This window comes from Psittacula echo (assembly GCF_963264785.1).
Source record: "Psittacula echo genome assembly, chromosome: 4".
NCBI classification, from domain to species: domain Eukaryota; kingdom Metazoa; phylum Chordata; class Aves; order Psittaciformes; family Psittacidae; genus Psittacula; species Psittacula echo.
In genome coordinates this window covers 18830245-18846433 of record NC_137738.1, presented here as the reverse complement: position 1 = coordinate 18846433, position 16189 = coordinate 18830245, and the positions used below count along the sequence as shown (strand labels likewise).

The 16189-nt window shown below is 47.9% G+C and overlaps 1 protein-coding gene across 1 annotated transcript in view; it reads right to left on the bottom strand.

Annotated features, from left to right (window-relative positions):
* Positions 1-14436, bottom strand: part of KCNK17 (potassium two pore domain channel subfamily K member 17) — a gene marked incomplete at both ends in the record, with an annotated part of 35053 nt that extends 20617 nt beyond the window's left edge. The window contains one exon of the mRNA XM_080615760.1: positions 14215-14436. Within this exon, the coding sequence (XP_080471886.1) occupies positions 14215-14436 (222 nt within the window). The remainder of the gene's footprint in view (positions 1-14214) is intronic.
* Between the last annotated feature and the right edge of the window lie 1753 nt (positions 14437-16189).

The following is a 16189-nucleotide window of genomic DNA, read 5'->3' as shown; positions in this document are numbered from 1 at the left end:
TAAGAGGAAGAAGAAGAGGTGACTTCTTGACCCTGGACCTCAGTGGGGCTATGGAATATGTGAAAAAACTTCACCATCATCCAGGGGAGCACATCATCACCTGATTGCTCCCATGCTGGGACAATGGCGCCAAAGTTCACAAACTAGAACGTAGGGAAGCCAAGCAGCTGGAATCACTGGCTAGGGAAGGGGGAATTGACAAAGCAATTGCAAAAGAGAAACAGTCCCTCAGCCTTTGGAGGTGGCTCTTGGCAGCTATGAAAGAGAGGTTTCCCTAGAAGGATGATGTTATGAGTCGTTTGGCCAATTGGACCACAATAAAGGCATCCAGTCTCTGATGGAATCAGCTGTTTTAGAGATGATCTGTCGCAGGCTGGATGCAGGGAAAGGACCCATAGATCCAGATGAAGTTGAATGCACATGACCCATATGGCAGAAATTTACAAGGAGTGCACCATTATCATATGCTCATTCATTGGCAGCAATAACCTGGCATGACGTACCACCATCAACAGCGGATGAAGTGATTCGTCACCTCCAAGGGTTCGAAGACAATCTCACCTCTTCCATCATTTCAGCTGTGGAAAAGCTGTCTCAGGAGTTCAAACAATTGAGAGACGATCTATCTGATCTATCCAGCTCCTCACATGTACCAACCCACATCTCAGCTGCTCGAGAGAGAAGATACAGAAGGTATACGCCACGGGCCACCCTACGGTTTTACCTGCGGAATCATGGAGAAGACATGAGAAAGTGGGATGGAAAACCTACTTCAGCTCTGGAGGAATGGGTGCATGAACTGAAGAGGAGAATGAAGGTCAAGGATGATCATCCCATGAAAGCTGCAGCTTCAGTCTCTGGTGAGCAGGTTCCCAGATGGAGTGGAAGAGCTGATTTTACTCCAGCTCCTGTGATAAAGAAGACTAATCCCTGTCTATAAGACATAAGTGGCCAATATTGTGATCACGATTAGAGTGGCCCTGCCTCCAGCGAGGTGGAGGTAGGGGACAATCGGATTTACTGGACTGTGTGGATCAGATGGCCTGGCACATCGGTCCCACAGAAGTATAAGGCTCTAGTAGATACCGGTGCACAGTGTACCCTGATGCCGTCAAGCTGTCAAGGGGTGGAACCCATCTATATCTCTGGAGTGACAGGAGGATCCCAAAAGTTGACTGTACTGGAGGCTGAGATCAGCCTGACTGGGAGGAAATGGCAAAAGCATCCCATTGTGACTGGTCCAGAGGCTCCATGCATCCTCGGCATAGACTACCTCAGGAGAGGGTACTTCAAAGACCCAAAAGGGTACCGATGGGCTTTTGGTATTGCTGCTTTGGAGACAGAGGAAATTGAGCAGCTGTCCACCTGGCCTGGTCTCTCAGGGGATCCTTCTGTTGTGGGGTTGCTGAAGGTCAAAGAACAACAAGTGCCAATCGTGACCACAACAGTGCACTGGCGGCAGTATCGCACCAACCGAGACTCCCTGATTCCCATCCATAAGCTGATCCGTAGTCTGGAGAGTCAGGGAGTGATCAGCAGGACCCTCTCACCCTTTAATAGCCCTATATGGCCAGTGCGAAAGTCTAACGGAGAGTGGAGACTAACAGTAGACTCTTGTGGCCTGAAAGAAGTCACACCACCGTTGAGTGCTGCCGTACCGGACATGCTAGAACTTCAGTATGAACTGGAGTCAAAGGCAGCCAAGTGGTATGCCACGATTGATATTGCCAATGCATTCTTCTCAATTCCTTTGGCAGCAGAGTGCAGGCCACAGTTTACTTTTACTTGGAGGGGCATCCAGTACACTTGGAACCGACTGCCCCAGGGGTGGAAACACAGCCCTACCATCTGCCATGGACTGATCCAGAATGCACTGGAACAGGGGCAAGATCCAGAACACCTGCAATACATTGATGACATTATTGTGTGTGGTGATACAGTGGAAGAAGTTTTTGAGAAAGGGAGGAGAATAATCCAAATCCTACTAAAAGCTGGTTCTGCCATAAAACGGAGTAAGGTCAAGGGACCTGCACAGGAGATGGTGCACAACTCGATCCTAGCAGTCAGTCAGCTGATCGGAGCTAGCACAGCTAGAGCCGGAGCCGGCACGCTTCAGAGACTACGAGGGTCAGAAGAGATTAGGAAAATCAGAGGGGACAGCGCAGAGACATCGCGATTCCCGACATCTCCAGATCCCCGAAGCCCCAGCAGCCCTTGCGAGAGAGCGGCTGACGTGGCAGGGGGCGTTCCCGCGGTGACGGCGGGAGATTTAAAAGCGGCTGCAACTCGATCCTAGCAGTCAGTCAGCTGATCGGAGCTAGCACAGCTAGAGCCGGAGCCGGCACGCTTCAGAGACTACGAGGGTCAGAAGAGATTAGGAAAATCAGAGGGGACAGCGCAGAGACATCGCGATTCCCGACATCTCCAGATCCCCGAAGCCCCAGCAGCCCTTGCGAGAGAGCGGCTGACGTGGCAGGGGGCGTTCCCGCGGTAACGGTGACCGCACCCCTGCCCCTTGCCTTGAAAGAGCCTTTGGGAGGGCAGCGACCGGTCACTGCCCACCAGGCGCAGGGAGGAACAAGCAGGTCGTGTTGTGGACTCTGTTGCTGGTGTCCCAGACTGCTGACCAATATGGTCGCCTCCAGAAGGAGAGCTTGCAGTAAGGAGACTGTAGCAACTCAGACAGAGATCCTGTCCCAAACCGTGGCTGTTCAGGTCTCTGGCTGCAGGGAGTGCCAGAGCCTGCTGCTGCCGAGGGAGGGAGGCCAGCACTCCACCTGTGTGAGGTGTGAGCAGGTAGAAGATCTGCTTAGATTGGTGGCAGAACTTAAGGAGGAGGTCGAGACGCTGAGGACCATCAGGGACTGTGAAAGGGAGATCGACTGGTGGAGTAACTCCCTAGCATGTCAGCAGGAACGGTTCCAGGGAGATACCCCCCACAAGGGGATGGACCCCCTGTCCTCTCAGACAGAGGGGGATGACCCGAGACAGCCCCTGCTCTGTAGCTGTTGCGCAGAGGTAAGGGACCAAAAAGACAATGAGGGCTGGAAGCGAGTTCCAGTTCGGAACCGTGGGCAACCTTCCTCCCTTCCTGCCCTGCTTCCCCAGGTGCCCCTCAGTAATAGGTTTGAGGCCCTGGATCTTGATGGAGAGGTAAGTGAGGATGTGGTGCAAGGCCAAACTACAAGGTCACATAGGAAAAGGCGGTCGACTTCGCACCTCAAGACTGCCTCTGACAAGAAAGAAAGAAAAGTCATTGTCGTAGGCGATTCCCTTCTGAGAGGAACAGAGGGCCCGATATGCAGAGTTGACCCTCATCATAGGGAAGTGTGTAGTCTGCCTGGAGCCCGGATCAGGGATATCACCAAGGTGCTCCCCAGCCTGGTGCACCCGACAGACTACTACCCGCTGCTGGTTTTCCAGACAGGTGGGGGGGAAGCTGCTTCCCGCAGTCTGAGGGGGATGAAGAAAGACTACAGGGACTTGGGGCGGATGGTGAAAGAGTCTGGGGCTCAAGTGATCTTCTCCTCAGTTCTTCCATCTTCCGGTGATGATGTGGGATTGTATGGGAAAATTCAGTCCGTAAACAATTGGCTACGAGACTGGTGCTTTAGGCAGGGCTTTGGGTTCTTTGATAACAGCTGGTTTTATAAGGCTCCAGTCTGGATGATGGCATGTGGGAAAGGTTTAACTCACAGAGGCAAAAGGATGCTGGGGCATGAATTAGCAGGGCTCATTTGGAGAGCTTTAAACTAGATTCGAAGGGGGATGGGGTTGTAACTGGGCTTGCCCCAGTGGGGCAGCAGTCTAGGATTGATGAAGACCGGGAGGCCTCCTATAATGCTAGGGTGAAATTGGTGAGCTCAGCTCCCTCCTTGAAATGCCTGTACACCAATGCGTGCAGCATGGGAAATAAGCAGGAGGAGTTGGAGACCTGTGTTAAGTCAGGAGATTATGATCTGGTGGCAATTACAGAGACGTGGTGGGACAGCTCACATGACTGGGATATACTCATGGAGGGCTATGTCCTTTTCAGGAAAGACAGGCCAGCCAGGCGGGGTGGTGGGGTTGCTCTTTATGTGCGAGAGCAGCTACAATGTACTGAGCTCTGTCCAGGAACAGGGGATGAGCGAGTTGAGAGTCTGTGGGTGAGAATTAAGGGGCAGGCTGGCAGGGGCGATACTGTTGTGGGTGTCTGTTACAGGCCACCAGATCAGGGTGAGGAAGTTGATGAGGCCTTCTACAAGCAGCTGAGAGCGGCCTCACAGTCACAGGCCGTGGTCGTCGTGGGGGATTTTAACTTCCCTGATGTTTGCTGGAAGGACTACTCAGCAACCCAGCCACAGTCCAGGAGGTTCCTCCAGTGTATGGATGATAACTTCCTCATGCAAATGGTGGATCAGCCAACCAGGAGAGGAGCGCTGCTGGATCTCATCCTCACTAACAAGGAGGGGCTGGTCGAAGCAGTAAGGGTTGAGGGCTGCCTTGGTTGCAGCGACCACGAGATGGTGGAATTCAGGATCTTGTGTGGTAGGACCAGTACAATAGCAAGTAGAATTGCAACCCTGGACTTCAGCAGGGCAAACTTTGGCCTTTTCAGGCAATTGCTAGGGGAAGTCCCATGGGCAAGGCTGCTTGAAGGTAAAGGGGCCCAAGATAGTTGGTTGGCATTCAAGAATTGCTTATTCCAAGCTCAAGAGCAGAGCATCCCGACACGTAGGAAGTCAAGGAAGAGGGCCAGGAGACCTGCGTGGCTGAATAAGGAACTGCTGGGTATGCTCAAGTGGAAGAGGAGAGTTTACAGGTCATGGAAGGAGGGGCTGGCCACTCGGGAGGAATATAAGGCTGCTGCTAGAAGATGTAGGAAGGCAGCTAGGATGGCTAAGGCCTCCTTAGAATTAAATCTGGCCAGAGGGGTCAAGGACAACAGAAAGAGCTTTTTCAAATACATAGCTGATAAAACTAATACCAGAGGCAAGGTTGGCCCACTGGTGAACGGGATGGGTGCCCTGGTGACAGAAGATACTGAGATGGCAGAGTTATTGAATGCCTTCTTTGTGTCAGTCTACTCTGTTGGAGGCAGTCCTGAAGAACCCTGTACTCCTGAGACCTCAGATGAAGTCAGGTCACTGGAGCGGTTTGCCTTAGTCCATGAGGAATGGGTTAGGGACCAGTTGAGCAATCTGGACATCCATAAATCCATGGGTCCAGATGGGATGCACCCGCGGGTGTTGAGGGAACTGGCGGAAGTCATTGCTAGACCACTCTCCATCATCTTTACCAAGTCTTGGGAAACGGGAGAGGTGCCTGAGGACTGGAGGAAAGCAAATGTCACTCCAGTCTTCAAAAAAGGCAAGAAGGAGGACCCGGGTAACTATAGACCGGTCAGCCTCACCTCCATCCCTGGGAAAGTGATGGAACACCTTATCCTTGATGCCATCTTAAGGCATGTCAAGGATAAGAGGGTTATGAAGGGCAGTCAACATGGCTTTACCAAGGGGAAGTCATGCTTGACCAACCTCCTAGCCTTTTATGAGGAAATAACATTGTGGATGGATGATGGCAGAGCGGTGGATGTGGTCTACCTTGACTTCAGCAAAGCATTTGACACAGTCTCCCACAGCATCCTCATAGCTAAATTGAGGAAGTGTGGCCTGGATGATCAGGTAGTGAGATGGACTGCGAACTGGCTGAAGGACAGAAGCCAGAGAGTTGTAGTCTATGGGGCGGAGTCCAGTTGGAGGCCTGTATCTAGTGGAGTGCCTCAAGGGTCAGTATTGGGACCAGTATTATTTAATATATTCATCAATGATTTAGATGAGGGAATTGAGTGTACTGTCAGCAAGTTTGCTGATGACACTAAGCTGGGAGGAGTGGCTGACACGCCAGAAGGCTGTGCTGCCATCCAGCGAGACCTGGACAGGCTGGAGAGTTGGGCAGGGAGAAACTTGATGAAATATAACAAGGGAAAGTGTAGAGTCCTGCATCTGGGCAGGAACAACCCCAGGTTCCAGTATAGGTTGGGGAACGACCTGTTAGAGAGTAGTGTAGGGGAGAGGGACCTGGGGGTCCTAGTGGACAGCAGGATGACCATGAGCCAACACTGTGCCCTTGTGGCCAGGAAGGCCAATGGCATCCTGGGGTGTATTAGAAGGGGGGTGGTCAGTAGGTCGAGAGAGGTCCTCCTTCCCCTCTACTCGGCCCTGGTGAGACCGCATCTGGAATATTGTGTCCAGTTCTGGGCCCCTCAGTTCAAGAAGGACAGGGACCTGCTGGAGAGAGTCCAGCGCAGGGCGACTAAGATGATTAAGGGAGTGGAGCATCTCCCTTATGAGGAAAGGCTGAGGGAGCTGGGTCTCTATAGTTTGGAGAAGAGGAGACTGCGGGGGGACCTTATTAGTGTATATAAATATATAAAGGAGGAGTGTCATGAGGATGGAGCCAGGCTCTTCTCAATGGCAAACTATGATAAGACAAGGGGTAATGGGTATAAACTGGAACACAAGAGGTTCCACTTAAACTTGAGAAGAAACTTCTTCTCAGTGAGGGTGACAGAACACTGGAATGGGCTGCCCAGGGAGGTTGTGGAGTCTCCTTCTTTGGAGACATTCAAAACCCGCCTGGACACATTCCTGTGTAACCTTATCTAGGTGTTCCTGCTCTGGCAGGGGGATTGGACTAGATGATCTCTTGAGGTCCCTTCCAATCTCTAACATACTGTGATACTGTGATACTGTGAGATTGAATTTTTGGGAATAAAATGGCAAGGTGGACATCGCCAGATCCCTACAGATGTGATCAACAAAATAACAGCAATGTCTCCACCAACTAATAAGAAAGAAACACAAGCTTTGTTGGGTGCTGTGGGGTTCTGGAGAATGCACATCCCAAATTACAGTTCGATTGTAAGCCCTCTCTATCATGTGACCCAGAAGAAGAATGATTTCAAATGGGGCCCTGAGCAACAACAAGCCTTTGAGCAAATTAAACAAGAGATAGTTCATGCAGTAGCCCTTGGACCAGTCCGAACTGGGCCAGATGTAAAAAATGTACTGTACACCGCAGCTGGGGAGAATGGTCCTACCTGGAGCCTCTGGCAGAAAGCTCCAGGGGAGACTCGAGATCAACCCCTCGGCTTTTGGAGTCGGGGCTACAAAGGATCTGAGGCCAGCTATACCCCAACTGAGAAAGAGATACTGGCAGCCTATGAAGGAGTTCGAGCTGCTTTGGAGGTGATTGGCACTGAGGCACAGCTCCTCCTGGCACCCCGGTTGCCCGTGCTGGGCTGGATGTTCAAAGGCAGGGTCTCCTCTACACATGCAACCGATGCGACATGGAGTAAATGGGCTGCACTAATTACACAACGAGCTCGAATAGGAAATCCCAGTCGTCCAGGCATTCTAGAAGTCATCATGGACTGGCCAGAGGGCAAAGATTTTGGAATGTCACCAGAGGAGGAGGTGATGCGTGCTGAAGAGGCCCCACCATACAATAAACTATCAGAAAGTGAAAAGCAGGATGCCTTGTTTACTGATGGGTCCTGCCGTATTGTGGGAAAGCATCGGAGATGGAAGGCAGCCGTATGGAGTCCTCAACGACAAGTTGCAGAAACTGCTGAAGGGGAGGGTGAATCGAGTCAGTTTGCTGAGGTGAAAGCCATCCAGCTGGCCCTGGACATTGCTGAACGAGAAAAGTGGCCAGTACTATACTGACTCATATACTCATATACTGACTGACTATACTGACTCATGGATGGTGGCAAATGCCCTGTGGGGGTGGTTGCAGCAATGGAAGCAGAGCAATTGGCAACACAGAGGTAAACCCATCTGGGCTGCTGCACTGTGGCAAGATATCGCTGCCCGGGTGCAGAACCTGGTGGTGAAGGTATTATGCCATGTAAGTGTTCATGTACCCAAGAGTCAAGCCACTGAGGAACACCAGAACAACCAACAAGTGGATAAAGCTGCTAGGACTGAAGTGGCTCAGATGGACTTAGACTGGTAACATAAAGGTGAATTATTTTTGGCCTGGTGGGCCCATGACACCTCAGGCCATGAGGGCAGAGATGCAACGTATAGATGGGCTCGTAATCGAGGGGTGGACTTAACAGTGGACACTATTGCCCAGGTTATTCATGAGTGTGAAACATGTGCTGCAATTAAGCAAGCCAAACAGTTAAAGCCTCTTTGGTATGGAGGATGATGGCTGAAGTACAGATATGGGGAGGCCTGGCAGATTGACTATATCACATTCCCACCAACCCGCCAAGGCAAGCACCATGTGCTTACTATGGTGGAAGCAACCACTGGATGGCTGGAAACATACGCTGTGCCCCATGCCACTGCCCGGAACACTATCCTGGGCCTTGAGAAACAGATTGTGTGGTGACACGGCACCCCAGAGAGAACTCAGTCAGACAATGGGACTCATTTCTGGAATAACTTTATAGATACTTGGGCCAAAGAGCATGGCACTGAGTGGGTCTATCACATCCCCTACCATGCACCAGCCTCTGGGAAAACTGAACGTTACAATGGGCTGTTAAAAACTACACTGAGAGCAATGGGTGGTGGGACCTTCAGACATTGGGATACCCATTTACCAAAAGCCACCTGGTTGGTCAACACCAGAGGATCTGCCAACAGGGCTGGCCCAGCTCAGTCAGAACTTTCACATATTGTAGGAGGGGACAAAGTTCCTGTGGTGCACATGAAGAATTTGCTGGGGAAGACAGTCTGGGTTATTCCTGCTTCAGGTAAAGGCAAACCCACTCGTGGGATTGCTTTTGCTCAGGGACTCAGATATACTTGGTGAGTAATGTGGGAAGATGGGGAAGTCCCATGTGTACCTTAAGGGGCTTTGATTTTAGGGCAAAGCAGCCAATGAACACAATTGTATGCTGTTGCCTGCTATGTAGCACTTTTTTAGCCCCCAACTAGATGTCTGCAGATCATCAGTGACTGGTCCTGACTTCCCTCCTATCATCATCCCAACAAAGAATGAACTTTGACGAAACCAGACAAGCTCAGCAGTGACCAGACGAGTTCCACAGTGTCATCAGCAGGCAACAATCCAACACTGTACACTCTCTCTCCTGCTCTGAAAGACTGTTATAAGAGACAGAGCTCGACATCATGGACCGGATGAACTCAGCAGCTTCATAGGGATTATGCACTAAGGAATGATATCTCTCTCTTTGTGTGGGTGTGGGTGCATATATATATATATATATGTATACATACGAGACAAAAGCAATGGCATATTGAAAAACATGGGATCTGAGCATGACGTGAATGGTTTGCAATAAGGGATGGGTACTATCCTGGGTTCAGCAGTAGCAGTCATTTGTCTCCTTTAGTAGCTGGTGCAGTGCTGTGGTTTTGACTTTCAGCCTGGGAACAGCGCTGATAACACCGATGTTTTCAGTTGTTGCTCAGTAATGTTTACTCTGACCAAGGACTTCCTGAGTCTCACGCTCTGCCAGGGAGGAGGGGAAGCCGGGAGGAAGCAGGGACAGGACACCTGACCCAAACTAGCCAAAGGGGTATTCCATACCACAGCACGTCATGCCCAGTGTATAAACTGGGGGCAGTTACCCAGAAGGACTAGATCACTGCTCAGGTCGGGCTGGGTATCAGTTTGCAGGTGGTGAGTGGTTTTATTCTCTTCCCTTGTTATTTCCCATATCATTATTATCATTGGTGGCAGCAGCAGTGGTTTTGTGTTATAGCTTAGTTACTGAGCTGTTCTTATCTCAACCTGTGGGAGTTACCTTCTTTCCATTCTCCTCTCCATCCCTCCAGGAGCAGGGGGAGGAAGAAAAGGGGAGAGGGAGTGAATGAGTGGCTGCATGGGTTTGAGTTACTGGCTGGGCTTAAACCACGGCACATGTGTACTGCATTACCAGTTTAACTGACATCCACTTTAGATATCCACTGCTAGCTGTGTGTCTCCATCTCTCCTGTCTGGTTTTGAGACAGTTACTGGTTAATTCCAGCTTTTTGCACTTCCTTACTTGTTCCCACCAAGACTAACCAGCTGTTACTGAGAATTTGATAGTGTCAACGAACATCTCTTTTTAGGCAGAGGTACATAAATAATAGGTTCCTGTGCCTCCTCTCCATCTTCTCTTTTTAAACACAGGTACTAAACTTTACATCATTGACCTGAAGACCTAGGAAGAGTCAACTAACTAGAAGCACTAGTTCATCAGTAGGTCTTCTCACCTTTCGAAAAGAACTGCTTTACTGAATACTAAATGCATAACGCCTTGCAGAATAAAGACTCTTTAACACCTTCTGTCAAAGGTATACTGTAATAGAATATTATAAGCACAGAATTCACACTCTTGGTAAGATATCCATAATTCTTTTTAGTTAATAGGTCTGGAGAATGACAAATTGGCTATAACTTAACTGGAGCAGTTAGTACATTTGGATAAGAAGGAAAGTAGAACAATTACAGGGGATTGACCCTATTTCACTTGTGACAAAACAATGGATATTTGACTGAAGTGAGTTCTATACAGATGTCACTGCTCCACAACACCCAGAGCCAATTCTATTGCTTAAAAGTCCCTTATCACCAACAGATGATCTCTGATGCTCATCCCTTAGGAGTCCCTCACTGCTGCATCATGTGAAAGCAAGATGATTTTAGTAAACTGTATTTGGAGGCTTGAATTTCCTGACACCTGGCACAAATCTCTGCTGGTTCAATGTCAGTGCAAGCCAAGGTATTGATGAGGACCTCCCAGTTACATGGGATCTTTTTGCTCTAGTAAACGTGAACTAACACTCTGAGTGGCTCTACCTGTTGACTCTGGAGATAATAGTATCTAGACTCACCTGCAGGCTTTTAGTTTATGGCCTGCCCTTTACAATTATGTCTTTTTCACTACAGTTTTTTTTAAATCCTGCTAGATTTTAAATAATTTTAAATCCTGCTAGATTTAAAAAATTTCATTTAGCTAAGTTTGCATTTTCTTTTCCCCAGTTTATGTAAGCAACTGGGTTTAAATAGCATTATACACCTACAATAATAGAATGTGGATAGAACAATACAGTAAACACAGGAAACAACTGTATTAAGGAAATATGCATATAACAACAACAAATTCATAACAAAAAAAAAAAAAAGGGGCAGCATGAAGTCAGTCTTCCCCATATGCACATTTATGTATGTGTAAACACATGAGCATGCATGTTTTGTTTGCTTGTACATAAAGCATTCACACATGCTACCTTCAACTATTTAGGAAATGTGAAACTGTTCAGCATCCCACAGGAGAGGAGCAAGCCAGTTCCGGGCAAAAATATCCAGCAACAAAAACAGAACAGCTGTGGGAAGCAGGGACCTATCACTAGTGGTGTTGCACACTAACACTCTCCCCTTGACATCAGTTTCTGTTGTTGGTCCACTATTCCCATTTCCTTCTGTCATTTCTGTTGTTAACCAGAAAATTATTTCACCCCTGAAAGAAACTGAGCCCTACAAATTACTGAATGAGAATTCATTCTGGCTACTACAGTACTGTCTGCTTGCCTTTCCTCCTGTCCATCCTCATGCCCTTCTTTCCTGCTAGCTCCTTAAAGGAAGAGCTCTCTATTGCTCTCTATCTGTGCAAGGGCTGGAACAGTGGATTTCCACTCCTGGTTGGTAACTAGGAAGTGAGCAATAAACAGGTTGTAAAATGGCACTTGAACATTGCTAAGCAAACTGGGATTTTATTCCCCATTGTCCCCACACTTAAAATAAACAGAGTTTGGAATTATGAAGTATGAAAGAGCAGTAAGAAAACAATGAGGTGTCGTGGTTTAAGCCTAGGCCGTAAACCAGAACCACATAGTCTACCTCCCCCTCACCCCCTCCCCTTTCTTCCCCCTGCTCCTGGAGGGACGGGGAGGAGAATCGAAGGAATGTAACTCCCATGGGTTGAGATAAGAACAGTTTAATAACTAAGGTATAACACAAACCACTACTGCTGCCACCAATAATAATAATGATAAAGGAAATAACAAGGGAAGAGAATACAACACCTCACCACCTGCCGACCATACCTTGCCCCCACCCAGCAGTGATCCAGCCCTTCTGGGTAACTCTCAGTTCTACATCCTGGGCATGATGTGCTGTGGTATGAATACCTCTTTGGCTAGTTTGGGTCAGGTGTTCTGTCTCTGCTTCTTCCTGGCTTCCCCTCCTCCCTGGCAGAGCATGAGGCTCAGAAAGTCCTTGGTCAGACCAAACATCAGTGTTATCAGCTCTGTTCCCAGGCTGAAAGTCAAAACCACAGCGCTGCACCAGCTACTAAGGAGGAGAAAAAATGACTGCTACTGCTAAACCAGGACACAAGGAATTGCCAGTAATATCAAAGCAGTTAAAATTCACACACTGCTTTATGTTTTCACAAACACTCTTTATGTCTTTCTTAATTAGCAAATAATTAGCTGCGTATTTAGAATATAAATTTGTTATCTGAAGAGGGACAGTGATGACACTGCCTGATAAATTATGTGGAATCAACTGCAATAATGAAGTACCACACAGAAAAAAAACTCCGATTATTTAAAGCATGCTTCCAATACCAAGTAATTAATCCACAGGAAAACAGAGAAGCATGTAAGCGAGAAGCAATCCTGTGGATTATATTTTTAAGGCTAATTTCTCACTCTGAAAGTTATTAAAAATAGCACAAAAAGCCATTCAAACTCAGACTATGTTTTTTTCAAAGTACAAAGGTATGCACAGACACTCCATAAAATGAAACAAAATTTTTTAACTTCATCACCTAGGGCTTGCTCAGGTCCCAACCAAGTACTCACATAGCTTATTATAACAATGCCTGGTCTAAAGGGATTTGGTCAGCTATCATATAAGAGAGTATCAAGAACTAGTAGAGGTATATATAGAAAAACTATCAGAACAATATTAGAAAGACCTTTCTATCTACTCAGGTGTGATCATTATCTTCTCTCCACTACTATCACCTCACTGCTGTCATTCAGCAAGTGAAATCCTTCCAATCTCAGGGCAAGAAGCAGGTCAAGCACTCATTGTTCCATAACAAGTGTAGAACAAAGCTCAGCTCAGACTTGCCTTTATGAAGTGCCAGACTGGTCTCTCACTTGTTTCTTACTTCTATTTACATCCCACAGCTAGCACAGTATGCAGCACACACAATGAATAATGAGAATAAATACCATGGTAGCATATGAGGGTCCAAATTTATATAATATCCTCAATGTACTGCTGACTGCCACAAAGCACTTACCATTAGAAAGTCAAGGGATGAGAGCCTGACATAGGTCATCAGCATAATTCTGTTTGCCAGGTCTTTGCTGGAATTCCTGACAAGATTTGAGACACTTATTCGAGTCTTTTTTAGATCCTTTGAACTCTGGTGGCCAGCTACTATGGTTTCAGCCACTACCAAATGCTGCTTTTACAGAAAAACCCTGGGTTTCTGTTGTTGTTTGGCAACACCTATCTTAGGCAGATGGACCAAAGCAAGCAGTACATATTCAACCACCAGCATTGACTGAACTAGAATGGTTTGGATAAATAATGAAGCCACTTCAACATTGTGGGTTTTCTTCTTCAGATGGAAAATAAACAAGGAGAAAACCCATTTATCCCACTTTGTTCACATCTCTATTATAAAATGCACCCACTTGTTCTCCAGTAAGACTGCATTCAGTCATGTTTTATATTTCACAACCATCCTGGAAACATTCTCAGACATATTTTTAAGGGTACTTTAAGTAGTGTTATAATTATTTTCTATTTCCCCTTAAATAACAAGCAGAAAATTGAAAAAACTTGTCATGACACACCAATTCCTGTTAGGAATTACCACTTGTAGGGTGTCACAGCCTATAACTCAGTGAGCTCAGCAGCAAACTGGACCTAACCCACCTGCAGTTAACCCCGAGTAATCACCACACCGCGGGAGTTCGGCCACCGCTGAAAGATTAGAGAACGCCGCGACCTGCAGAGGTCTCGCAGGGGCGGCGCAGCTCTTCAGCGGTCGAAGCCCCGGCAGAGCAGCCCAGCGAAGCCCGGAGCCCGCCGGGAGGAAGTTGCCCGTTGCGCGGAAAGGTTTCCCCACGCCGCGGACAGCTTCTTCGGGGCAGGGTTATGTGTACGCATAGAAGAGTTCTGGGTTTTGTTTCTCGTTACTGCCGGCAGCGCTGGCCCCTTGGGACGCGGGCTCACCTCGATGAGCCGCTGCAGGGCGGGCCCCCGCAGGCAGGTGTGGTTGGAAAGCAGCTCCCAGCGCTGCCGCAGGAGATGCTGAGCCGCCCGTGCCTCGGCCGGCCGCTCCAGCGTCTGCAGCACCCCGGCGCCCAGGGCCACATAGCCCACGTAGACCACCAGCAGCACCGGTACCCCCCAACGCCGCTTCTGTCGCTGCCGCCGCCACCGCGCCGCCACCATCGACCCTGCTGCCGCCGGCCACCGCCCTAGAGCTGAAGAAGACGCCGGGGCGGGAGCGGGGCTGCCCGCGGGAGGCGGGATGTGTTGGGCAGGGCACCTGGCCGGCCCCCAGAGCCTCCCGCTGGCCAGCTCCCTGGCTTTGCTCCTTCCCAACCCCAGGAGAGGCACCGTACCGGCCCAGGCAGCTGCTTCTGCCGCTCTCCCGCAGCGGCTCGCCTCGCCGCCACCCTCATCATCATCTTCCTTGTCCGCCGCTTCCTACCAGTCTTCTCCGGTGGGCAAAACCGGCCCAAGGCTCCCTTCTCTGCGCAACGATAGGCACCGAGACATGTTCGTCCTTTAGAGGACGGGTGTTACCCAACTCCTTTCCGGGCAAGCCGAATTGCTGATCTAACCAACTGATACCAGTTACAGATCGCTGTACTAGGAACTTGTGCAAATCTAGTTCCCTCCTTCATACAAGTGCTAAGCTAATTTAAAAGGCAGTAAACAAGTGTTTCTGATAATGACCCTTCCATATAAACAACTATAAAGACAGCACGCTTGTCAGTTTATTGTTTGTGGTTTTCTGATGAAAGATAGAAGCACTTCCTTCATCTAGTTAGTTCTTGAGACCTATTTGATTAAAGTATTTTCTTGCATAAGGTACATCAAATGTTTTCTCATCAGTAGAAAAAAACAACCAAACTTTAAATGTATACAAATTTGTACTACCTATTTTGTTGTGGAATAAAAGATTAAGGGAAATGAACTCACTAATTTTGTAAACAAGATGCCTTTACGTGCTGTGAGATGGTACTGCCATCTCATAGTGCCCTGTGATTTTTATTTTTTGCTGGGGGGGAGCGTTGGTACTATCACAGATAAGGCAGCCGTCAATCAGGTGTTGCACTACTGGAACAGTTGTGGTTTTGTGCTGGTTTATGTTTTTCTGGGAGGTACTTTAAACTGACTAGCACGAACTCCTGGATTTACTGGCAAGATGCAAAACTTAATATGCAAAGGATAGACCAATTCCAGTTTAAAGGTGTCCTGAACACAGTCTTAAAAATTCTAAAACTTATGCTGCTTATTGCTTGGATGTAGCTCTGCCTTTTCAATGTATTCATCACTGAATTGATGCCGAGAAAAGCATCATAAAGAAACTCAATAGTCAATGTAACTATTAAGTAGATCTTTGTTTATTCAGCGCTGAGCGCATGGGGGATCCCTCCTCCTAACACACGCGCTCACTGTCCCGGTTGTCACAAATTTATGTTAGTAGATATACATATAAGATTTCTGAGAAGAGGAGGGGTCCTTCTTGGAACTCTGCCACTCCTCCTTGAGCATGCGTCTGTCCCCTGGTGGTGGTCAACGGTGGTTGTGAGGATGAAGGCTCAAAGTCTTCCTCTAGGTTGAACTTTTTTACCCTTTCTTTTGGAGTATGCGCAGTACTTTCATGGCAGTTTCCCAAACCACCGAAGCAGTCCTAACCAGTATACATCTTTATATTTTGCACACAAGCCGTCCCTACTGGCTTAGGCCTAGAAAAGCAGTAACAAAGTTACTTAATTAACTAACTGACATTACAATTTTTATACTTTTTCTTAAAGCTTCTTTGTCTTAGTGAATTTCTATTATCAGAATGATGTTTAAAATAAAAAAGAAAAAAGTCTTCTATAAAAACATATATAGGAAAGAAAAGATGCAAAGATACTAAAAAGTATATACAATTAAGTTTCATTTAAGATCAGCAAATAGACACATCTGG